Source organism: Solanum lycopersicum, chromosome 3, assembly GCF_036512215.1.
Source record: "Solanum lycopersicum chromosome 3, SLM_r2.1".
Taxonomy (NCBI): Eukaryota; Viridiplantae; Streptophyta; class Magnoliopsida; order Solanales; family Solanaceae; genus Solanum; species Solanum lycopersicum.
The window spans coordinates 55,975,911-56,001,479 of NC_090802.1; the positions used below are offsets into that span (position 1 = coordinate 55,975,911).

At 35.1% G+C, this 25,569-nt stretch overlaps 2 protein-coding genes across 3 annotated transcripts; both read right to left on the reverse strand.

Moving 5' to 3' along the window:
• On the reverse strand, positions 1-6,304 carry ALMT4 (aluminum-activated malate transporter protein ALMT4). The gene is made up of 6 exons (NM_001353772.1): positions 5,763-6,304; positions 5,303-5,440; positions 3,723-3,986; positions 3,496-3,632; positions 2,977-3,123; positions 1-1,080 (listed from the first exon to the last, which is right to left on the reverse strand). The coding sequence occupies exons 1-6, from the start codon at positions 6,139-6,141 to the stop codon at positions 430-432; spliced, it is 1,716 nt and encodes a 571-aa protein (NP_001340701.1). The 5' UTR covers positions 6,142-6,304; the 3' UTR covers positions 1-429.
• Positions 6,305-17,563: 11,259 nt separating this feature from the next.
• Positions 17,564-24,572, reverse strand: LOC101261209 (pentatricopeptide repeat-containing protein At3g18110, chloroplastic). 2 transcript variants are annotated; one of them, XR_740581.4, is made up of 5 exons: positions 20,838-24,572; positions 20,502-20,702; positions 19,542-19,632; positions 18,257-19,116; positions 17,564-18,052 (listed from the first exon to the last, which is right to left on the reverse strand). XR_740581.4 is itself a non-coding variant. In XM_010319965.4 (4 exons), exons 1-4 carry the CDS (start codon positions 24,446-24,448, stop codon positions 18,592-18,594), a joined length of 4,428 nt encoding a protein of 1,475 aa, XP_010318267.2. In that variant the 5' UTR covers positions 24,449-24,572; the 3' UTR covers positions 17,564-18,591. The 2 variants fall into 2 exon arrangements, 1 of the variants encoding a protein (XP_010318267.2); XM_010319965.4 differs by having other exon boundaries at positions 17,564-19,116.
• Between the last annotated feature and the right edge of the window lie 997 nt (positions 24,573-25,569).

Here is a 25,569-nt window from a genome sequence, read left to right on the forward strand (position 1 = left end):
GAATGCTAAATAAATGACTTCCAATAAATTACTATAATTCATACAGGTCCTTCTGTGAGCATCTTTTAGAGATGCAATCTGCATATCATGACAAGACCATATATCCAGCTAATGTCCTTTAAAGATCTTGAATAATTTACAGATTCATCAGAAACAAGTACAAATATTATAATTTACTCTTCTTCATGCACTAATACACTTTTTGGGTCAAGAAGATTTTTTTTCTATTGGATTCACAGCTCTGAAGACATGCTGCAGAACAAAAACCTTTTCTTGACATTTCTACAGTTCTTAGTTATAGTATACATAATCATCTCAAGAGCCAAAACCTGACATGAAAGTTTTTGATTGATAACAACTTTGTGATTGTCAATAGCAGAAAGAAAGGTTCCCTCGATAATAAAAGCAGGATCGGTTACATAACCTGCCTCAGAGAGTAGTTGCCTCTTTTGTATCTACAGGTTCCTTAAATTTTGCCTTTTCACTGAGCTCTTGAAATGCATGTAGAAGATTCTGAAGTCTTGCAACAAACTCAATCAACAGGGACGTAAATGTTGCCAGTGATAATGTACTAGCACTTTCAAAAGTCCGTACTTCACGTTCATTTAAAATCACATCTCCAATAAGTGAAAGCCGTGAAGGCCACATTGTCTGCTGCGCGAATACATCTGCTGAGGAACCCCATTGTGAAGTAGAAAAGTTGACACTTACATTTGGATTAAGAGTATCCATGTGTTTCAATGTGTGAGCAGACCTTAGATGGAGAGTTGCTTCACTAAGGGAGTTAATTACCATTGGTTTAGGTTCATTGTCCTTAAGCTCTTGTAGGCGTTCAGGATCTTCAAACTTCTTAGGTCTTTTTGAACTTTCCCAATTCTCTGCATTAACCAAAAGATAAGATTTTTGGTCAATCAACAATTGGAGATCCTCAGCAGCTTCATGAACATCTTTGAGAGGATCTCCGGGGCTTAGTTTCTCCATCTTTTCAACTTTCTCCCCAAGCAGTCGTATCACTTTAGCTCCTTCAGTCCCAACTCTCCGAATCTCCTTCATAAAAGTCCGCCTTAATTCAGATGCTGCCTACAAGAAAGAAAAAAATGCACAAAGAGAGAATGAATTTTTGTCATGTTACTTAAGAGAGCATAACAAGTGCAAACAGACAATATATATATAAAAAGCTTGGTGAACTGCCATCACGTTAGATAAAATTTTGTCATGTTACTTAAGTTGAAGCTGACAATAAAGGGTTTTCTGTATAAATACTTCTTGAGAAGCTTCCTTCCAACTGTTAAGAGTAATAAAAGGACGACACTAGGACAAAAGTCATCTCAACATTTTAAGGATACTTATTTGCGGAAAAGAAGATCAAGTTATAGCCAAAATGAAAGGGCGTTCAGCTAAGCTGGCAGTTTGAAATGATACACAATTGATAAGATCTGAGTAGAGTTATCAAAGGTTAAAAGCACCAAGACCAGTTGGGGCATTTAGTGCAATTAAAGCATGGGATTTAGTGCAGAAAAGGTGCTAATGAAGAAAAAAGAGAAGTTGCAAAAGTAATTTAAGAAAAAAATTCTACCAGTTCAAATTTCTAATTAAGATATCAAGATGGAGTTCAAAATTTTGAGTGACTGGTTTTCTTATGCTAAATTTCTCATTTATTGTTACTGATCATTAACACATCCATTCACATATTTTGTTCGTAATTTATATCACTTTGCTATGCTGGTTAGATTCCCGCTATCCGCCCAAGATCCCAAAGAAAGTAGCTAATTTATTACACTGTTTATTTAATTCCATAAAATATCCTTAAATTACGGAGTTGGTGTAATTGGCCGTGCTAATGGTGATTCTAACCCTCCCATATGTTTCCTTTTCCTGTCATCCTCAAGAAGGAGAAGACTGTTTCTACTGTCCAGCTAGTGCTTCGCTTTTAAAGACAGTGTCCATGGATGTATTAAGGGCCTAAGGTGTTGTATTAAGGGCCAAACGACCAACCTAAGATTCAACCAGCTTCAAGGTAAGCACTCCTAAGGTGGGGTCTATCGGAAACAACCTCTCTACACTTATAAGGTAGGGTTTAGGTTGCATACACCTCCTTCCCTAGACCCCACTTGTGGGGTTTCACTGGGTATGTTATCTTTATCAAACAATCCAGTGGCATGGTGTTAATCTTTGCGGATGGCACGAAGGTCGATATTTGACTACTATGTAAAATTACAAAAAAATAACGGAGAAAGCTCTGAATATTTTATGAAATATGTATAGCACAGCCAAAATGCAGTTCCACAGTTGAGTTTTTATCCCCAAGGTAAGTCAAACAAATGAGACCTGTCAATTGAGTTTTCATCTGATTAAATTCAATTAATAGCTCTGCGCACACCTTTCGTGTTTTACCATAGAGGGAGTGCAAACCCATGGCAGGTACTAACTTTATAGTCCCTATGAGTCTACCATTTCCTAATCATGGTTATGTGGAACTGCACTGAAGGGTGTGATCTAGCGGTTAATAAAGTGGGTGAAAACCTTGGAGACTAGGGTTAAATAAAACCCAGCAGAGACTAAAGAAGTTAGGCGATCTCCTTCCATCTTCCTAAACCTTGGTGGCAATGTTACCAAGTAGCAGGTACTCGGTGGAATAGTAGAGGTGCAAGCAAGCAAAACACCGACACCACCATTATCAAAAAAATAAAAAGGTTACGAAGAACTGCACAGGTCGAGTATGCTGATTAATTCAAGTACTTCTCTCCTATACATATGCTAATTAATTGAAGTACTTATCTACTATACATCTAAAATATTCCTATTGATTAATGATTATTCAAGCTGCCTAATCTATAACAGACTAAAAACGAAAAAAGAAAGAAAGTAACTGGCAGGTATGAGTTAGGCTTCAAATGTATGGAATATAAAATAACAAAAAAATCTGTGCAACATATTGCTTTATGCTAAGTTTGAGTTTTTTAGAAAAAGCTATACCTGTATTTCCGAAAGAATACATCCATGCATTGCCATTATCATGAAAGCACAATGCCGTAGTGCACCACTAACTCTAGTATATTCAGCCCAAGGATAATTGAGCATTCTGTAACGTCCATGAGGGGGTTCCCACACAGCAAAAGCTAACTGAACCAAGATACCAAAATTAGCAACCCAAGAAAACAGATATTGTTCCACCATCCCTAATGAATGTCGAAATTCTTCTTTTTTTCTCTTTCCATACAAAATATTGTAAAGCTACACTATAAGTTACACGTGCTCAGCATTTATTCTTCGATTTCTTTGATACACTTATCAGCCTCAAACTATTAGTTATATGTTCTCTACCTTTATTCCTCGATTTAGTTAGTACACAAAACTTACTAACCTCCACATGATACCCATTTAAAGTTGAACACTTTCAGACTTAGGATAATATAATGCCAGATGGGACATTAACTTGGAATGGAGGAAATACAACATATTCACAGTTAAGCATCAATAGCAACATAGAATTACCAGAGAAGCTTCTTGGCTGGTAGACTCTACAGCAGCCCTGTAACCACTGTAGATAGGATCATCAGATGCCTGGTAAAGAAGAATTTTTGATGGTATCCTATCGTATTCAAGACATTGCAAATAGTCATTGACACAACCTAAAAAAGAAGTATGCAGATATCAGTCAAGCATATCATGTTTATGTTGTCCCAAGACAACCTAAAGATAAGAGAAGAAAGAATCTTCACCTTCCAAAGAAGTAGCGACACCCTTAAAGTTTTTCACCACCAATTTGTGCAAATCTTCACCAGCCCAAATGGGGAAGATGCATATATTAATAACCAAACAAACAGCAGCTCCAACCCCAATAAGTAACAATCGAGAAACAGCTGTCTTTACAAAATCCGAAGTCCCGGATACTAGCACTATACAATATGTCAATAAGAAGACCCGGAATCCATATTCATACTCCTTCAGTGGAGGATACAATTTCATATAAGTCGCACAAAATCCTGAGTGAAAGAGAGAAAGGTAGAGATAAGAGAGGATAGAAGTTAATACCTCGGATATATATATTTATATATATATATATATAAACACACACACACACATACTTTTACCAAAAGGTATAAGAAAATAGAAAGTGAAAGCAAAAGAGAGAGAGAGAGTATGTTATATATTATAGGAAAAGTGCAGATTAGGATATCATAGTATGTATTAGCCATGGAACATATAATCATATAAATGCCTTTATTAGCTTTTATACCATGTAGTAAACAAGCGAACTCCTCTCAATGTCCCATTTAATGCTTAGACATGATACAAGAAGAAATATGGTGATTCGGACTGTGATATTGATGCATAAGGTACATGGGAGGTAAGATAAGCTGAAAAAAACTTTCCTTTCCTTTGAACAACTGCTATAGAAATGTGAATTTCTTGAAATCTGAATTAATGCAACATTCTTCAGTATGCTATTGAACCTAAGCATTTTATTAAGGGTGCTATACTGATTTATTCTTCTTTTATGAAGTTGAAACCCGAGGGGCATATATGTGTCGAGAGGTTCGCTAAATTCAATTGGAGAAGTACGCCTTTGTCTACATAGTTATCATTGATGCTTTAGTTGCATCTAATATAGGTGCTTATTTTGAGGAGATAATAGTTCAGATTCTTTCATCTTTTCCTTCTCCAGTTTACTGTTCATGTCACCCAGTTGCCAGGCTGGAAGAAGACCCTCTTCTATATCTCTTACTCCATTTGTGCTACTAATTCCCTCTAGTCTGAAATCCTTCTAATCCAATATTCCAAAAATATACAATATAGTCCAAGAAGAAATCGAAAACACTCGAATCCTAATTTGAAAATTATATGAAGAAGCAAGTTCACGCCTTTCTGCATAAGTTGCTGTCCTCAAACCACGATTATGAATCTTTGGCCTTTTGCCCCCTTCAATATTCTGAAGTCATGAAACTTATTCAGAACACGAATTAACTAACAGTTCACATTGTATTGAACAGTTGAAAGATTGAAGCCTAATTCACAGAAGGACACAAATTAAGTGCTCAAGTTGCATCAAATTTTGAAACTTGATATATGGTTCAACTTTCATTTTCTGTCCAATTTGGCTTTTGTTTTTACATTTATTAACTTATATAGTCAATGCATTTAAAGTTTGACAGTTTCTAGCTAGATCTAATTGATTCCCACTTCACTTTTACAATCTCTAAGCTAATGAAGAGAAAACAAGACAAAATGAATACATAACCTTTTTCATCATGATTCATAAATAAACACAACTATAAAACTCTAAAAATTGAATCCGAACCTGCAATAAATACACTGATCACAATCAAAATCTCTCGAAATCCTCCAGCCATAAGAGACAGTTCAGCAATGCCCAAAGCTAATCCTCCAGCAGAAAATGTCCCCAAAGCCCTGTTAAATCCTTTGTTAAGCGTCGCCCCTACATATTTAAGTTACAATAATCTCAAATTAGCAATAAACATAAAAGAAACTGCAAAATTGATACATAAAAACGAAATTTCAGGAGATCCCCTCGTTAGCTCAGTTGGTTGGCTATCTGAACTATCTAAACTTTCTATCTTATTGGTCAGGTTTCGATTTTATCAATCCACTCCCTAATTTTCCTTCTCTTATCCCAATTTTCGTTTTTCTTCTTCTTTTTTTTTCAAAAAAATGAACAGATTGGATTCAAATCCCTTCCGGTATTTCCCCTTCCCTACCCCAATTCAAAAAAGAAGAAGAAGACGAGATTTTTCACATACCTATGCTGAATTCAAAAACGACGACAACGGTAAGAATCGCCCAAATGGAGTGGCTACCAATATAGGGTATGGGTTCTTTGAAGAAAATGAGAATGGAAACAAGGGCAAGAGCAAAACCCACTTTAGCAGAAAAGATAATCTTTCTCGGATCACTGCGACCCATTTTAACTGCTTTACTTGCAGCTTGTTTGACATTGTTACAGTACTCAGAAACTCGATAACGAATACGTTCTAGAAAGTTCTCGTTTCCAGTAAAACCACCACCACCACCTACACTCAAGTCTGAGTAGCCTTTTCTGAGTAGTAACAATCTTTCTTTGCTTGTTTCATGGAAGCTCTGCTTCAATGAACCCAGATATGCATTCCCTGCTGCTGCCATTTTTTTGGATCAAAATTGATGAAGAAGTTGCATGATTCTTATAGAGTGTATAATCTGATCTGAATTTGACTAAATTATTGAGATTCTTTATTGTTTTCTGTCGTCAAATGGATCTCAAGATTGGATGTATTTGGTCTCTGTTTTTTCACATAAATCAATTTTTCATTTTTCAACAATTTGTCCCAATCGTATTTATATTAAAATTGGAAAATACGTCAAATTCCTTAACAAAATTTAGTACTTTAACTATATAAGTATTTAATAAAGTTCAAAAATGTCAAAAGTTATTTAACGCTCCCATAATTAAAGTATTAAAGTGAATTTTGCTGCCAAGTTCAAAAAAATTTCATGTATTTTCACTATTAAAATTTAATTAATGATTTAAGTTATTTATATAAACTTTACATGTATTGTTATATTTGTTTGAGAAAAACGTCTGTAATATATTTAAATATTGATTAGAATTGATAAAACAATATCTAACTTTGAAAATGATCTTTTAATAGTGTATTTTAAAGATATATATATGTGTACGTGCGCATGTGTGTGGCTACGTCTATATCATAAATATTGCTTCACTATTTAATGTGTCGAGTGGATTCATATATATCTTTTAAAATATAGTATGAAATAATAGTATAAGAGGGTAAAAAGTCGTCTATAAAATTTGACATCGTAACAGTAATTTTGATCAAAATTAAAATATTTTTTAAATTTTTTTCCCTACTTATTTTATTATAAATAAATGAAGTGATTATTTTATTGCATTGTTTAAATTGTAAAAACTAAAAAGTTTTATTTTGTTTCACGATAATTTTGGTGGGGGTGGTTGTTTCTTTTCCCTTTCTCATTATTTAATTTAATTGTTAAATTCCTTTTATATCAGTTTTATTTTGCATTCTAATGTCTTTTCATAATATTGTAAGTTAATTTTTTTAAAAAATTAATATATAATATTATGTAATGATAGAAAAATGATATAATTTAATCAAATATTATATTTATCTGAATAATATTGCAAAAAAGAATTTTGATTTAATTAAATGTCAAAAGCTAATTTAAGAGAAATAATTATTCAACTTATATAAAAATACTTCATTCATCTTCAATGTGAAATTCTTCATCCATTATCTCGCATATCTAAAAATATCGTGTGATATTAGTGTATGCACGATTGATTGGACATTATCACCTCCTGTTGAATGTGTATTCTATCTGTTCAGATTCAACTTTAATATTTAATTAGCTTTGCATTTAACAAAAATCCAACAATTAGCTTTAAATAAAAAATATCTAAAATTATATTGAAATCCAAGTCACCTCATTCAACTCTGGTGTGGAATTTTTTATTTATCAAATATGATATAAGATGAAACACATATGATAACCACCCAAACAAGTTATAATTTGTAACTAATTTCTCGATCAATTACATAAAAAGTATATTTAATTATCTTTTCTAGTTGCTTAAACTTTATTATTTGTTTTCCTTTCAATTTACTTCTCTTTTTCTTTGTAAAGAATATTTGTCAATTGTCACGCCATATAGTAGCATGCCTTATTTGAAAAAAAAATAATATTATCTCCACTAATAAACATATCAAATTACGTAAATATAAAAAATATATATATCTGTAATTATAACTAGTACTTTAACAAAATGAACAATTAATAACAATAATAAGGTTCTGAAGTCAATGAGCAACCGCCAATATGGATAATTAATAATTAATCTTCATTTAATGATGATAATGATATCATTTTATTATTTGAGGATAATAATATCATATAGTTAGTCAGCTCTTTTAATTCCATTAAATCATTAAAAATTTGAAGTCAATAAGTAGGCCGGTTACTTATACAAAGTTGTACGTAGCATTTTGGTTTGAATAAAATAAAATAAATTACTATGAGTAGTTTTAGGGTCCGTTTGAATGGGGTTAATAAAAGTAGCTTTAAAAAATACTTTTGAAAGTGTTGAAATTTATTTTTAAAATAAGTAGTTATGCGTTTGGATAAAAGTGTTGAAGTTGCTATGCCAAACGTGAAAAGGGAAAAATGAAAGAAAGAGATATTAGGGTTATGTGGGTAATTTGGAGATTGTATAAAAATATTAAGGGCAAAAAGAAAAAAAATGTGGTCAACTTAAAACAGCTTATAAAGCTAAAAAAAAAAAAAAAACACCCCTACCCCCAGCTTTTAACTTTTGGCTTAAAATAATTATTTTTAACTTAAAATAAGTTATTCTGAGTATTGCCAAAATAATTTTTTTTAAACTTAAAATAAATTATTTTGCATATTGCCAAACAGCTAAATAAGTCAAAAACCAATTTTTAAGTCAGTTTGACCAACTTTTAAGCTGAGTCAAACAGACTCTTAATATCCTAAAATAAACTTTGAAAAGCATTTTTAACCATAATTTTCTGTAATTTTACAAAACCGTTTCAACCATAATTTTCTATATTTTACAATATGAATTAATAATAGAAATATGGATCATTTATTTTTACTAGTTGATATATCTCTTGAAACAGGAATAAAGCTAAAGAATTGTAATAATTTTTATTTTTGTTATGCATAAGGTCAATTTGACTTTTATGAATTTTAAAAACATGATTTAGTGATCGACGAGATCAAAATTCCCCGAAGGTTGTGTCACCAATTTTAGATTTTTTTTAGTTTTTTTTTTCTTGGTCTGGTTTTGTAGTTACCCATAGCTTTCAAATATTGAAGCAGCATTTTTCATAGTATTTATTTTCCATCAATTGAAGTAAGGCACGTTACTTATTTACTTATTTATACTAAGCCACTTTATATTGCGAAATAATTATATATTATCTCACTAATTAATAATTTTATATAGATTTCAAATCAGATACATTATTTCTTATTGCGAAATAATTATATATTATCTCACTAATTAATAATTTTGTATAGATTTCAAATCAGATACATCATTTCTTAATATTTCTCCCTTCTTTCTCGTGCTCTCTTCTTTTTTGTATCACTGATACGTATATTTTTAAACCGAATAGATTACGAAACAAATAATTTAGAACTTTTTTTTAAAAAAAAGTACAAATCAAAACAAAACTAAATAATTGTCAAAGTACTGTGAAATAGTTATTGACATATATAATTAGTATTATAAAATATTTTTGAGTCGTTTATAATATAACAAGGGTGTTTTATTTTATCTAATAAGTGAAAGGAGGAGTAAATTTGAATAATTTTTAATAAGTTAAAAGAGCATTTTTAATTCATTAGATGAAAGAAACACAAATTTGTTCCAATAGGTGAGATGATTATTTGTGATCTGAAGAAATTTTCACAAAAAACATTAATTACTAGACTAAATCTTCGACTTATTTTTAGAGATGCCAATATTTATATATATATATTTATTATCCTATAATCTTTTCGTACTTATACAATGTAATTTTTCGATAAAAAAAATAAGAATAGCTCCGCCCCAGAGATGACTTAGAAGGACAATTCTTTTTGTTCCATTTTCTAAATTACTCTTATTTCAAAGTTCATGGAGCAAGATAAAAGTTTAAAAAAAAATGAAAAAAAAATGATAAGGCGAAACAAAATTAGTCTTTTTCCTTAGCTGCCTTACTCAATTTAGCATCCTACGATCTTTTCGTACTTATTCTATATTTTGATTTTTTTAAAATAAAAATCTTTTTTCATACTTATTCTATATTTAAATTTTTATAAAATAAAAATCCTACCTTCGTAATTGTCTAAAGGCCAATATTTCCCTATTTATTAATGAGATAGCGACTAATAAGTTGATAGCAGTAACTTCATAAATGTTGTGCATCTCATAATTGAATCTTGATGATTTATTTCAATTATGAGCCTTCTGGCCATCGGAATTGACCACAAAAATTATTTGACATTTATTTAGGGATAAAAATGAAATTTTATTGAGAATCCAGAAGTGCAATAATATCATTGCACTCTCTAACTTTTATTAGTATAACTTACATAAATATCATAGTGTAAAATTTTAATTACTTTCTATTCCTAATATTTTTATAATTACATAGATCTCATATTTTCTTTAGACATTTCAGATATATAATTAAGGATCCGGATACATTATTATTGATACACATCAATCTGTTGCACTTATTAAGGGAAAAAAAGCTATAAAATCAATTTAAAATTTCATAGTATCCATTTGTTGCACTAATTAAGGAGGAAAAATTGAAAATTATATTATGATCCCATAAATTACGTTATTCCATTCAAAATTATTATCAAGAATTCAAAATCCTAGAGTGTAACAAACCAAAAAAATAAATCTCTTCTTCTTGTTCATCGTTCTCTCTGTTTCATAAAAAAAATTGTCGAAATTTTGAAAATCGGGATGAGTTATGAAGGAATGTATGAAACTGTTGTTGGACAAACGATTTCTTTTGTAAATCTTCAAGTTCATCGAATATCTTTTCGATTTTGATTCAAGATTGTTGAAAAATTTGAGAATCTAAATTCTTCTCCAGTTCATTGAAGATCCTTTTCGTTTTGATTTAAAATTGTTGAAAATTTTGAATTTCAAAATTATTCTCCTAGTTCATTGAAGATTCTTTCAATTTTGATTAAAAATTATCAATTTTTTGAGAAGATACATCATGAAGATCATTTCAATTAAAATTGATAAGTGTTGTATTTCTACTAGCTACACTAAATAAGAAAGTATTGCCCATAAGATTTTAGGTTTGTGATCAATACATTATTATTTGGTAATAGTTATGTAACAGATACATTTAGTATAAATTTAAATTTACGTATCATAACTAAAAAATTAGTGTATGATATATATATATTATTATTTATGTATGTTCTTTTGTTTGAGATCATGAAGATCTTTTCGATTTGAATTGATAAATATTGTATTTTTACTAGATAGATTAAATAAGTAAGTGTTGCCCATAAGCTTTTAAGTTTGAGATCAATACATTATTTGTTTGGTAATTCTTATGCATCAAATACATCTAGCATAAATATGAATTTACGTATCATAACTAAAAAAAATAGTGTATGATACATTATTATTTATGTCCGTTATTTTATTTGAGAAATACTACACTTTAAAACTTTTTTAAAAAATATATTATAGTAATTATTTGAGATCTGTTGTGCGGAATTCGAGATAATACGAGAAAATATAAATGCGAAAAACAAGACAACAGATTTACGTGGTTCACCAATAAATTGGCTACGTCCACGGAAAGAGGGGGAGCAGTTTTATTATGGAGAGGCAAAAACAGAATTACAGAATAGGGTTTGCCATAACGTCTATATATAGTGCTAAACTACATCCTAACAGGCTTGGGCCTAAAATACAGAATTGACAGATAATTAAGGGCCCAAACTGACCCCCGTTCTTTCTGTTGTAACGGGTCCGATTCAAGGCATTCAACAAATCTCCACCTTGACTTGAATTCTCCAAACAGATTCTTCAGACGCACTATGATAGTGCCAGGCCTTCCCTCTTCCTCAGAATTGCCCCGCAGGGCAATTAACAGCTTCTGATGTTGAGCAAGTCCAAACAGTGTTGAAACTTGCTCTGTGGAACCGGCTTTGTGAACATATCAACATGATTATCAGCAGTTCCTACTTTCTTCACCTTGATTCTCTTCTCACTTCTCAGAAAATGATACCTCGCGTCAATATGTTTGGTTCTCTCATGATGGACTTGATCCTTGGCTAGACAAATTGCGCTCAAACTGTCACAATACATCGTAGCCTGATCATGATGCAGACCAAGATCACTAACCAGCCCTTTCAGCCAAATCCCTTCTTTTGCAGCCTCTGTCAAGGCCATGTACTCCACTTCCGTAGTAGACAAAGTCACTGTAGGTTGCAAAGTTGCCTTCCAACTGACGACAGATCCTCGAAGGGTAAACACATAGCCAGTCATCGATCTTCTTGTGTCAACATCTCCAGCATAGTCAGAATCAGAATAGCCAGTAACCAAGCACTGAGTATCACCTACATAAATGAGACCAACGTCAGATGTACCTCTAAGGTACCGGAAAATTCTCTTCACAGCCTGCCAATGTTCTCTCCCTGGTTGTCCCATGAATCTGCTCACTACACTGATTGCATGTGCTAAATCTGGCCTTGTACAGACCATAGCATACATCAAACTTCCTACGACACTAGCATAAGAGACTCGTGACATATACTCCTTTTCTTCTTCTGACTATGGAGCGAACATGGCAGTGAGATGGATATTGGCAGCACTGGGGGTATCAATAGGCTTAGATGAAGACATGCCAAACCTCGCCAAGACCTTCTGAATGTAGCTTCTCTGTGACAAGAAAAGTCTCTTTCTCTCTCTGTCTCTAATGATCTCCATCCCTAGAATCTTCCGAGCGGTTCCCAGATCCTTCATCTCAAACTCAGCACTAAGTAAACCCTTCAGCTTCTGAATGTCATACTTCTTCTTTGCAGCTATCAGCATATCATCTACATAAAGCACCAGATTGATGAATGAATCATCCTTGAGCCTATTGTAGTAAACACAACAATCATATGAGCTCCGAGTATAGCCCAACTTCACCATATAGCTGTCAAACCTTTTGTACCACTGCCTTGGAGACTACTTAAGTCCATATAAGGACTTCTTCAACTTGCAGACGTGATTTTCCTTCCCTGGAACTTGGAAACCATCCGGCTGAGTCATGTATCTCTTCCTCCAACTCTCCATGTAGAAACGCTGTCTTCATATCAAGTTGTTCAAGCTCCAGATTCTGATGTGTAACTATCGCTAGTAACACTCGGATGGAAGTATGTCTGACCACTGGTGAGAAGATCTCATTGTAGTCCACTCCCTCTCTTTGGTTGAAACCTCTGGCAACAACCCTGGCTTTATACTTGACTCCTTCTGCTGGTGATATCCCTTCCTTCTTCTTGAAAACCCATTTGCAAGTAATAATCTTTCTCCCCGAAGGCTGTATGACCAGATCTCATGTCTGATTCTTGTGTAGGGACTCCATCTCATCTCCCATAGCAGCAAACCATTTTTCAGAATCAGGACTCAAAATGGCTTCTTTGTAAGTAGACGGCTCAGATGTATCTACCTCTTCAGCAACCTGCAGTGCATAACCCACCATGTCCTCAAAACCATACCTCGTAGGTGGACGAACTCCAACCCTCCTTGGCCGATCTTGAGCTATACTCTAATGGATATCTGATGGCATAGATTCTGGAATATCAGTTTCTGTCTGTGGCTCTTGATCCTCCTCTTCAGGTTCTTTCAAATCGCTCTCGTTCTGAATGACTTGAAACTCCACCTGTTTATCAAGACTCCCAGTTTCTGACGTAGTTGTTGGCTTCACAATGGTTCTAAGCAGAGAACTTTCATCAAAGACAACGTTCCTGCTCATAATAACCCTCTTTTCTACTGGAGACCAGATTCTGAAACCTTTCACTCCATCTCCATAGCCCATAAATACTCCCTTTTTGGCTCTTGGTACTAACTTACCTTCACTGACGTGATAGTAAACCGTACAACCAAAAGCTTTCAGATTTGAGTAATCAGCAGCTTTTCCTGACCACATCTCCATAGGTGTCTTGCATTGTATGCCTGCATGTGGTCCGCGGTTAACCAAGTAGCAAGCTGTACTAACCGCTTCTGCCCAGAATCTTCTATCTATCCCAGCATTAGAGAGCATGCACCTTGCTCTCTCTAGAAGTGTTTGATTCATCCGCTCAGCTACACCGTTCTGTTGTGGTGTATTTCTGACTATACGATGTCGAGCAATCCCTTCACCCTTACAGAATTGATCAAATTCAGATCAGCAGAATTTCAGCCCATTATCAGTTCGCAACCTCTTGATCTTCTTCCCTGTTTGATTTTCCATCAAAATTTTCCACTCCTTGAACTTCTGAAAAGCTTCACTTTTATGCTTCATCATGTACACCCAAGTCATCCTTGAGTAGTCATCAATAATGGACACAAAAAATCTGCAGCCTCCCAAAGACTCAACACGGCATGGACCCCAGCAATCAGAATGGATATAATCAAGTGTGCCTTTTGTTCTGTGAATGGCCTTTGGAAACTTTTTGCGATGTAGTTTTCCAAAGACACAATGTTCACAAAACTCTAGGCTCTTAACATTATGACCAGCAAGAAGATCCTCCTTTGACAGAATTTGCATCCCTCTTTCACCCATATGACCAAGTCTCATGTGCCATAACTTAGTCATATCCTTCTGGTGAACTTCTGACGATGCAACATGGGCTGAACCTGTAACCGTGGAACCTTGTAGAAAATATAAAGTACCACGCATGACACCTTTCAGAATCAGATTTGAACCCTTCCAGACCCGCAAGACTCCATCTTTTCTCGACCAGCTGAATCCCTTGCTGTCCAAAAGACTGAGAGATATCAGATTTTTCGTCATCAATGGAACGTGCCTGACCTCGTTCAATGTGCAGAAGCTACCATCATGTGTCCTTATCTTGATCGAGCCTGTCTCAACCACCTTGCAGACAGAACTGTTGGCCATCGAGATGCTGCCTCCGTCTACCTGGTCATAAGTCGTGAACCACTCTCTCCTAGGACAAATGTGATAGGATGCCCCAGAATCGAGAACCCACACATCTGAATGATGAGTGTGCTCATCCGCAACTAGGGCAATGTCTTCTTCAGAATTGGTGTCTTCTTCAGCAACAGCAGCAGAAACTGATTGTTTTTCCGATTGCTTCTTCTTCTTCGGACAATCAAATTTCCAATGTCCCTTCTCCTTGCAGTAATTACAAACATCATCCGACTTTGCACCCTTCGATATCGGCTTATTCTTCTTTCCGCTATTTTTCCTTCCCTTTCCGCTACTAGTGAACAGACCGGAAGGCTGTATGTCCGTACTTGTGCCGTTAGCCTTATGCCGTAATTTCCTGCTATGAAGGGCCGATCTGACTTCTTCCAGCGACACAATATCTTTCCCAACAATGAACGATTGAACAAAATTCTCAAACGACATTAGGAGAGATACTAACAGAATCAAGGCTTCATCCTCGATCTTCACATCTATATTACGCAATTCTAATAACAAAGTATTCAATTGCTCTAAATGTTCCCTGAGTTGTGTACCTTCAGCCATTCGTAAACCGAATAGACGTTGTTTCAGAAGCAGCTTGTTGGTTAGAGATTTTGTCATGTACAAACTCTCCAGCTTCAACCACAGACCAGCAGCAGTCTCTTCATCCAAGACCTCCGTGATAACGTCATCCGCGAGACACAGCATGATCGTCGAGTGTGCCTTTTCCTCCAGAATCGCCATCTCAGGAGTAACGACGGTGTTCTTGTCTTTCGACAACGGCGCCCAGAAGCCTTGTTGTTTCAACAAAGCCCGCATCTTGATCTGCCATAAACTGAAACTGTTCCTCCTTGTGAATTTGTCGATTTTCACGTTCAAAGCAGACATCTCGAATTCTCCAAGAACACCGATTAACCGAGAGGCTCTGATACCAATTTGTTGTGCGAAATTTGAGATAATACGAGAAAATATAAATGCGAAAAATAAGACAACAAATTTACGTGGTTCACCAATAAATTGGCTACGTCCACGGAAAGAGGGGGAGCAGTTTTATTATGGAGAGGCAAAAACAGAATTACAGAATAGGGTTTGCCGTAACGTCTATATATAGTGCTAAACTACGTCCTAACAGGCTTGGGCCCAAAATACAGAATTGACAGATAATTAAGGGCCCAAACTGACCCCCGTTCTTTCTGTTGTAACGGGTCCGATTCAAGGCATTCAACAAGATCGATGCATTATTATTTGGTAATTGTTATGTATTAGATACATTTATTATAAAATTGAATTTGGATCATAACTAAAATAAACGTTGATACATTAATCGTTAAGTAAGATACATTATATTTTATACATGATACACTAATTTGATGCGTGAGATACATTATTCTAATACTCTGATACATTAATTTAATGCGCGAAAATGAGGCATTTTGAAAATTTTTAAAACAATAGATTTAAAGCTCAAGCATGTGTCCTTCCTCGATTTCTCCGCTTACAAAATATATCACGAATAAAGTTTGGTATTGTGTACGTTTACATATTCTTCTAAATTTTGAATAACCGTTAAAGATACATAGCAACACTTGACACATGATAAAATGATACAGTTGGTAGAAACTACTCTTCTCATTTCATAATGTAGTTTCATTAGCAAAAGAGTATCTCCAAGAAACGATTTTTTTGCAAGAAGCAATATGGATACATCATCTCTTTTACCTTTCCCTTATGCATATTGCGAAGGTGAAAATGGAGGAGGATCTGGTAATTCTTTGGAAAAAATTGTGAAGCGAAAACTTTCTTGTTTTTTTTTTTAAAAAAAATTGTGGAACGATATTACTCAAAATAGAGAGAATAAATCTGAAAATTAAAAAATGAAGGAAGTAAAGATTGAGGGAGTGAAAATAGGAAGAGATCAAGTGAGTGAAAATAGAAAGAAGTTGAGGTAGTGAAATAAGGAGTAAATATAGAAAGAAAAATGTGTATAAATTTATGTATCTGGAACAATGAGTTTGAAAGGAAAAAGAGGAATTTTAGAAATATTTTTAAATGGTACAGAATAAGAAATTATGAAAAATAAAGATGTGTATATAGATAATTTATCATTAATTATATTACGCTTATATCATTTTATCATATTTATTATTGATTTGAAAAAACCTAATACTTTTTTGTTAGTTGATTTTGTAATTTTTTCTAAAAGAAACTCTTTATGCATAAAAATGGTGACGTCAAATTAATGTTCAACATTGCACACCTACACCCAACAAAAGCACTTGATGGAAGAGAAAATCATGGGCATCTTCAGTGTCCTTCAAATTGCAATAGATATAACTAACCAAAAACAACACAAGCCGCACTAACCATTTGGTTTGGTTTGATATGTCTCTAATATGTATTTTTTGGTTTGATATGTCTCTAATATGTATTCTTTCAAAAAGATTGGAATCTCCGATAAAGAAGGTGATTAGAGTTTTTTAAAGACTATAATATGAGTGTCTTTTATCACCGGGCAAAGCCAATTTAATTGCGGATGCCTTAAGTCGAATGTCCATATAGGTAGTGTGATCCATGATGCAAAAAAAGAGTTGGTCCGTGATGTGCATAGGTCGGTCCAGTTAGGAGTCCAACTAGTAGATTCTTCAAAGGATGTTTCTTGATTTATCATAGCTCTGAGTCCTCCTTAATGATTGATGTGAAGTCTGAGCAACACTTTGACCCTATTTTGATGGAATTGAAAGAATCCGTACTTGGGAAAGCCTGAAGAAAAAACCTATATTGATTTGGTTTGGTTTTAACTTGAAAAAAAAGAACTCAAACCGAAACTAAACCAAATCGAAAAACAGCAAACAAGAACAATATGAAAAAAGAAAAAAAAAAGATCAATGGGCATGTCCTTTCAAGGTTTGCTTCTCTTTGACCACACAAAAGGGGACTGTTTTTCATATGAGCTATATATAAAACATGGCCCAAAAGTAGTTAAAACGGCACATTTAGAGCGTTCTTCCCCAAACATTTCATTCTACTCTCTATCTCCAAGAATAACCTGCAGGCTGCAGCTACACTAACACGGCGATTTCACACTTCACCGTTGCATGTAGTCCATGTAGAGCATGATCAGGTTTCTGCACGGCAACACCAGTGCTGTAGAGAGGAAATAAGTCACAAGCAAACAGAGATTCCTTGAGCTCATGCCCTTGAGGTTTTCTAAAGCTCCTCTAATTCAACCTTAAACACGGGCAAGACTCTCATGGGATCGATATATCAGGTTGACAACCTCTAGTTGCGGGCCACATATGTGTCTTGAACCTCGTTAACGAGAATTACACAGATAACTTAGATAAGAGTGACTGCCAGAAAAAGCAAATCAATCAATTCCTTAATGTACAAGAACAGTTGTTGAGTGGATCAAAATTGTTGCAGAATACTTGGAAGCAAAGTTGGAAAGCATGTATCAATGATGAAATGTGAGTCTTTGTTGAAGAAAATTTGGGGATATTTGTAGGGTGGGGGGCCAGGGCAGGGGAGGGTGCTGAACCAGTGGGGAAACTTACTGAGAGGAGTTCCAGACATTGTTTAATGAATCAGACAGCAACAGAGAACGTCTGAAGGGAAAACAGTTATATGATTCTGTTAGATTAGCTGATTGAACTTCCCTTGCAACTCTGGAATCATTTGAAGTTTTGTGATCTCCTCTTGATTAAACTTGCATTTGCCGTGACACTAACACCTCCACATGCTCCTTCCTCAGTCAGCTATTTACACCGTTCATCCTAAGAAAAGAAATGTTTCTCAGACTATATTCTGGAACTTGACATGCAATAGCACTCGGGATTTATGGAACTTCTGACCCCACAGAGGACAAGAATTAATTTCTCAGGCAACGCCATCATTTTGCAGGACCAGACACCCTGACAAATTTGTTCATCCTGAAGTTTTTTGTATTCCTCCTCTTTGTGACAGCAGTACTCCTCAACTTGGCTAACTTTTCCCTTCTCCCCTCGATGTCAGCTTGAATAACTTTTTCCCTCTTTTCATTTGACAGCAAAGCAAGCCTCGCAAACTTCCTCGGGTTTACTGGCCCAAGCCTTTCATTAATTTCCTTGAAAGCAGGAACAAGGCCACGTCTAATAAAACATCCTTCAATAAGCTGCATTGAGTTCATCTCTGGAAGGCTAGGCCTATTTTTCAACTCAAGATCTAAGCAAAATGGGGAATCTTTCAACCACATTCTTAAGGAATGAGCTTTTGCAACAAGTATTCCAGTTCGAGTTTTACAAGGTAGAAACGGAGAACCCATCTCCCAAACGTATGCCCTCACTGTACTATTTAAAGAAACTCTGTTGTAGTCAGATTTACCAGTAATCAGTACGACGGATTTGGGAGATTCAGGAAAGCCCTCCAAGGATGCATCCTGCAGAAACAGTAAGATTATGTCAAGCTCTGTTCACTTTGGGCTACCTTCATGAAACTTTGACAAGAACAGTAAAGTCATCAAAAGGATCTTATAAAGCAACAACCATAATGCAACAGAACTTTGATTTATCCCCTTAAAGAACAAAAACGGAATTTTGTCAATGTCAAGTTTGTTAGATATAGCTGGGGGGATTGGCTGATAAGATCGGCACATTTAATCACAACTCAAGTTTTATGATGCTGCAATTAAGCAACTTTGTTTTGAACTCATCAATAGGAATCGGCAGAGAGGAGCTAGTTCACAAACCCTCCTAATTGAAAAAGAATCCTTATATAGAAAATATGAAGCTTTAAAGAGCTTGAACATGTTTTCTTCGTTTGGGATACGGTCATGGAATATAAGCTTTTAAAGGAAAACATTGCCTGCATATGGTCAAGCCATAATGTGAGACCAACAAGAGCAGCACCCGCAGACAGCTTCCTGAAGTCCGCCCCCCAATCCTTGTCAGCCACTCTGCAGAATAAGATGAACATCAATTAGATAAAAATGCAAAAATAGTAAAGCTTCAAAAAGAGATTGTCATGAAATGCATGTCACAATCTTGACGTTCATGTGAAGATTTAAGCAGACCCTCCTTGATCTTAGTTTTGATGCAGCATTCATAAGTAGCAATTTTAAACAGGGTCTTCAATGGAGAGACAAAAAATAAGATTAAGGAGGGTCTGCTTAATTCTTTACATGGACATCAAGATTGTGACATGCATTTCATGACAATCTTTTATTTGAAACTTAGTTTTGATGCTGCATTCACAAGTATGCGATAACCCAAAAGAAAAGCTGCAATCCTAGGCTAATGAAACCTTACTATCCTACCTCAGTGTGTGATTCCAGGGTAATTCACTTTGAACCAAGTTTCTTGACCCTCAAACAGAGGGAGGGGGGAAAATAGAGTTCCAGCGGTCTATAATGCACCATTTCGGTAGTGTTATGGTTACCTATGAAACCTTTATCCAATAGTAAATCTACAGCCGCAATTCCAGCAGGAATTTGAGTCTGATTTCAAGAGAACTCCTAAAGGATTTGAGGAGAAAGGAAGACACAAAAACTGGCATTTTAATCTTTCAAAGAGACAATTATGAACAACATATTCACCAAATGATATCAGATGCTTCGAGTAAGAGGTGCAAATCAAATCAAATTTCATCTGGAAGATCCCTGTGCATTCCATAAAAAAAAATACAAAAGAAGTAACACAAAGATTAAATCAAGAGGTTTCCAGGTGCCATGTAGTTTTTAAAAGTGGGATACCTAAGCTATACATCAAATACACCACGATTACAAGTATAGATTTCCCTATTACGTTGCAAGCCAAGTCAATGTACCTGAAAATATCATTATGGTAAATTCTCCTTTTAATAGCCAGCTGGAAAACCCATGAGGCTGTGGCACGGAGTTCAAAAGCCCATAACAGGTCTTCCAAAGCATTTACAAAATTCAATGCTGCTTTATCCTCTGCAGTTTCAATTTGCTCCAGGTACAGGTCTAAGTCCAACACCAGAGACTCTGAATTCTCTGTTAGAAACCTGCATTTATGAGACAAACAGTTAGTGGAAGTGAGGTAATGGAAGAATATAGCAAACCCATCCCACAAAGACAGCCACACACCCAGAAAATAGAAGTTTTTGAAGAGAGAAAAGAAAATTAAATTCAAATTGTGCCTGATAGGAAGATTAAAACCAGCATCAGCGACAGCATTTAAAAGAGTTTTGGCTTCAGTAATGTATTCGCATAAACTAGCAGCCCGGATAAAGCAAGTCCATATCCTGTGATCTGGTTCTAGACCATCCCCAATCATCTCCCTGAGCTTTAAAAGGCCAGTCTCGTATTCTCTGCTCTTGAGATACGCATCAATAACAGAGCCATATTGTAGAGTACTGAGATTTACACCATTTGACTTTAGACTATTCAGCACTTTCTCAGCTTCCATTGGCTGGCCTGAAGTACCATATGAAGTCATCAGCAAATGCATTGTAGCATCAGATGGTTCAATCCCTGATTCCTTCATCTTCTCTATTAGTTTTTCAGCCTTAGAATGATTTCCAGAGCTTCTATACATTTTCATCATTAAGTGATAAAAAGAACGATCGAGGTTATGTCCTTCTGACCTCAGGCTTTCGAAGAGTTCTTCAGCTTGTTCCAGCATCAGCTCCTTACAAAATGCAGCAATCAGGCTTTTATAAGTGTCTCTCTCAGGAAACAGATCCAGCCTTTTCATCTCATGCACTAACAAAAGAGATTCATGAGGTCTACGATCTCTACAGTACATTATTATCAAAGTATTGTAAGTATCCAAATCTGGTTTGAGTCCAGCTTCTTGAATTCTCTGGTATATGTGCACTGTCTTCTTGAAATCTTCAATTCTAGTATATAACTTGAGCATTGAATTCCATATTGAAAGATCTGGCTTGAATCCAGCTTCCTCCATTTCAGAAAGCATGGCTTCAGCATCCCTCACTTGTTTAGTTCTGGACAGTAACCCAATTATAACTCTATAAAGATGCATGGTAGGTAAATATCCAGCAGCTCTCATTCCATGGTAAATTTTCCTCACTTCAAATATATTACCAGCTTGAGCAAATGCCTCAAGCATCAAAAGAATGGAACTCTTACTAATCTTAAAACCCATATCTTGTAGTTCCTGGATCAGAACATACAGCTCGTTTAATCTACCATCAACAATTAATGCTTGCATGAGATTGTTTATGGTATCCACTGTAGGGGATGGACCATTTCTCATCATGGTATTGAAAACAGCTCTAGCTTTCTCATAGAAACCACTTAAAGCATAAGCTTGTATTAATGCATTATAAGCCGTCCTTCCCACAACACCATACCGATGTTCTATAGTTGCCACAACACTCTCTGCCTTTTCAACTACTTTGAGCTTACCGTATGCTTCAATAAGACTTACATGAAATGAGATGTCACCAAGGAGCACACCATTTGCTTCAACCTGGTCAATCAAATAATGTGCTGTTTCTGGGAAACCCATCTTGCAGTAAATGACAGCAATTGTTCCGCAAATATCCTGAGAAGGTTCTACACCCTTGGCCCTCATATCAGAAAATATCTGAGAAGCTTCAGCAAACAGTTCAGCCTCCTCGCAACACTTGATGAGGGACTCAAACACAGAAATACTGAATGTATATGAATCACCTGTCTCGCGGTATTCATCCAATGCAGCATTCAAATTTTGAGCTTTGCAGTTAATAATTATTGAGGCATCAATTATAAGTTTCTTGGACCTGGAATCATGCTCTTTCACAAAGTTCAGCAACTTTATAGCTTCTGAGATCTTCCCAGATGAACTGTATGAACCCAAAATAGACAACAGGTCATCATGATTAAATTCAGAACCCTCCTCAATGACTAATCTCAACATTTTGGCTGCAAAGTCATAGCATTCACCCTTTATAAGTAGAGATGAAATGGATTGCGGACCCAAATTACCCAGTTCTTTCAAGTCCTTGATCACAATCTGGATATTTTCTTCTTCATTTGCTCTTCCAAGAGATCGGAGCATAAATTCATATAGAGCAAGATCAGGCGTGAATCCATTGTGCACCATGTCATGATACAACATCATTGCTTTCTTGGTCTCACCAAACCTCAGATTCATGTCCAGCATCACTGTGTAAGCCAAGTGATCAGGTTGAATTCCAGAACGTACCATGCAGTCGAACATATCTTCTGCGTCAACCCTCTTCCCTACCTTTGCATAACCACAAATCAAGGCACTGTAAGTTCTCACTGTTGGTTTTATCCCTGCATTCAGCATCTCAGACATCACTTTTGAAGCCTCTGCCATTTTATTGTCTTTCCCTAGTGAGTCAATAAGAATAGTATATGTAATTACATCAGGGCTTCGACCAGAAGACGTCATGTCATTGTAGACTTGTAATGCAAGGTCATGCCGACCCTGTTTCCCATACATGTCAATAATGGTATTATAAGTCATTTCGTCCTTCCCAAAACCCATGTTCACCATCTCTTCGCAGATTTCTTTAACCTTCTCAATATTCCCCTGCCTAGCAAATGCATGGAGCAGTGAATTATATGTCACTGCATCTGGATAAAATCCATTTGCCTCCAGTTCATTGAACAGCCTTGCAGCCTCACCATCCATTCCACATCTCCCAAAAACTGAAATCATAGCATTATACGTCCACAAATCAGGTTGGCATCTATGACTTTCCATATCATTAAAAACTTTTACAGCTTCCTCAACATTTGATTCGCGTGAACAAGCACTAATCAGAGTGTTATAAGTTATTATGTCAGGCTGAATTCCCGAACTCCTTACTTCATCAAGAAGTTCAATTGCCAGGTTTGGTGTCATAGGGCCTGATTTGAGACGCGCATTAATCAAAGTATTAAAACTCACAAGATCTGGCTCAAGCCCACGCTCATGCATTAATTCAAGTAACTGCTGAACCTGGGAAAACCTCCCATTTCTAGCATAAACACCCATCATTGAATTATATACTTGAACCGTGTTTCCAATACTTTGCTCTGCTCGCATAAAAATCTCCACAGCCAATGCTTCCTGGTTAGCCTTGCCCAGCACAGCAAGTATTGTTGCAAGCATTCTGGCATTCGGAGAATACCAATTTCGAAGATTCAACCATTCATAAACCTCCAATGCCCTTTGCCAACTAGATTGACCTACCCATTTCACCACAAAGCAAAAATCAGTAGGGGTCATTTGCACCATCTTTTCATCCAGCACATCAGCAACAAACTCCTCAGATTTCAGCCCCAAAATCTTATCAGTTAAAAATTGTACCCTCTGACGCCAATCTTTCGCCCTCTTGAGCGCAAGTTTCGTCATTTTCTTCGCCCTAGTCCTACTAGGTCTACCCAAAACCTCTTGGGTTTCATCATTAGATTGAAACCCATTTGGGTCCAAAGACTCTTCACCATTCTTCTCCATTCTTCTCCCCTCATAAGAACCCACATTCCCATCACTTCCCGAATCAAATTCTTTATCTTTTACAGATGGGGCGGCAACAGATAACGGGGAGGGCTGTGAATTTTGATGGGTTTCCGTGAATTTCAGGTGGGGCCATCTAGTAGATGGAGAAGCTCTGGTATATGTAAATTTCTTGGGAGTAATATCTCGCTCTTCACTAACAGTAGAACTAGTAGTAGCAGAATTTGAGGAATCTAGAGAGCAAGAACAAAAAGGGGGTTTTCGGGTTACCTTTGATTTTGCTGTTGAGCTGAACTGCGGCGGAGCAATACTCAGCAGCGCCGTGGATGCCGCCATGCCCCTAAGAAATTGCCTTGGGGAAGAATTGAAGCGAGTAGAGAGCTTCTATTGTTTGTATTTGCTGTTATAGAAATTGACAAGATATTTCTTCTTGTTTTTTGGCGGGTTGTTTATCAGATATCTCACACTTATACTTAATAATAGATTTTGAAAACGTGTTTATACTACAAAATATATGCATACTTAAAAAATTGAATTTCAGAATAGAAAATATATTTGTATTGCACGCTACTAAGTATAAATATTCGTAAATTATTTAAATACAGTTATAATATGTATTAATAATTATTCATAAAGTTAAGTAATCAAAAGAGAAAGAGTGTAACACCAAATTAGCTAATGAATTCAAAAATAAAATGAAATAGAGTAGACTAAAAATAATAAAATAGCTAATGAATTCTAAAACTTTTAAATAAAAAAATTAAAGAAAGAAATAGTTCTAGTTTATAAAAATAGTGGAACTTCCTCAATAACTAACAAAAAACATAAACAGATCTATATCTTTTTTATTGTATATGTGATGAACAATTACATTCATCAACAATTATCCATCAATAATTATACATTAGAATAACAAAGCATATGCATTAACAAAAAGTAATTGTGTTGAACAATGTGTCAAGTGTAATTACATCCACCAATAATTATTCATAAACAATTATACATCGGAATAACTAAGTGTATGCATTAATATAAAGTGATTTTGAAGATAATTTTTTGGTATTTATAGTTACAAGTTTGGAATTGTAAAAGTCATTTAAAAATTAATGATATACATTACGTTTATGAAAATTAGATTGTTTAAAGTTAAGCATATGTAAAGTTTCTTACTAAAATCTAAATGTGTGTCATATTAAGATGTATGGTAATTCAAAGGACATTTGTGTTCTTTAATGTTAAAGGATATTTTGAATATAATTTACTGTCTTTTGTTGTTAAGAAATACTTCATCTACCGAACTCTATTTTAAAATAAAAGACAAATTAAACATTTCTTTAATTATTCCTACCTAGAAACATAATGGATTAATACCATATAAGTATTATTTAAGTAATATTTTATTAATTATTTCTTTAATAATATTTAAATTAGTAAAAGGGTAGAATCATAATCCTATT

Bases quoted from the DNA above. Each gene is read 5' to 3' on its own strand.
- LOC101261209 (XM_010319965.4), bottom strand. From the start codon at position 24,448: ATGGCGGCATCCACGGCGCTGCTGAGTATTGCTCCGCCGCAGTTCAGC. The intron at 20,703-20,837 runs GCACAATTTGAA...TCATAAATGCAG, and splicing joins GGTTTTAATCTTCCTATCAG to GTTTCTAACAGAGAATTCAG. The intron at 19,633-20,501 runs GTACATTGACTT...CTTATTCTGCAG, and splicing joins TACCATAATGATATTTTCAG to AGTGGCTGACAAGGATTGGG.
- ALMT4 (NM_001353772.1), bottom strand. From the start codon at position 6,141: ATGGCAGCAGCAGGGAATGCATATCTGGGTTCATTGAAGCAGAGCTTC. The intron at 5,441-5,762 runs GTATGTGAAAAA...TTAAATATGTAG, and splicing joins CGTTTTTGAATTCAGCATAG to GGGCGACGCTTAACAAAGGA. The intron at 3,987-5,302 runs GTTCGGATTCAA...TCTTTCACTCAG, and splicing joins GATCAGTGTATTTATTGCAG to GATTTTGTGCGACTTATATG.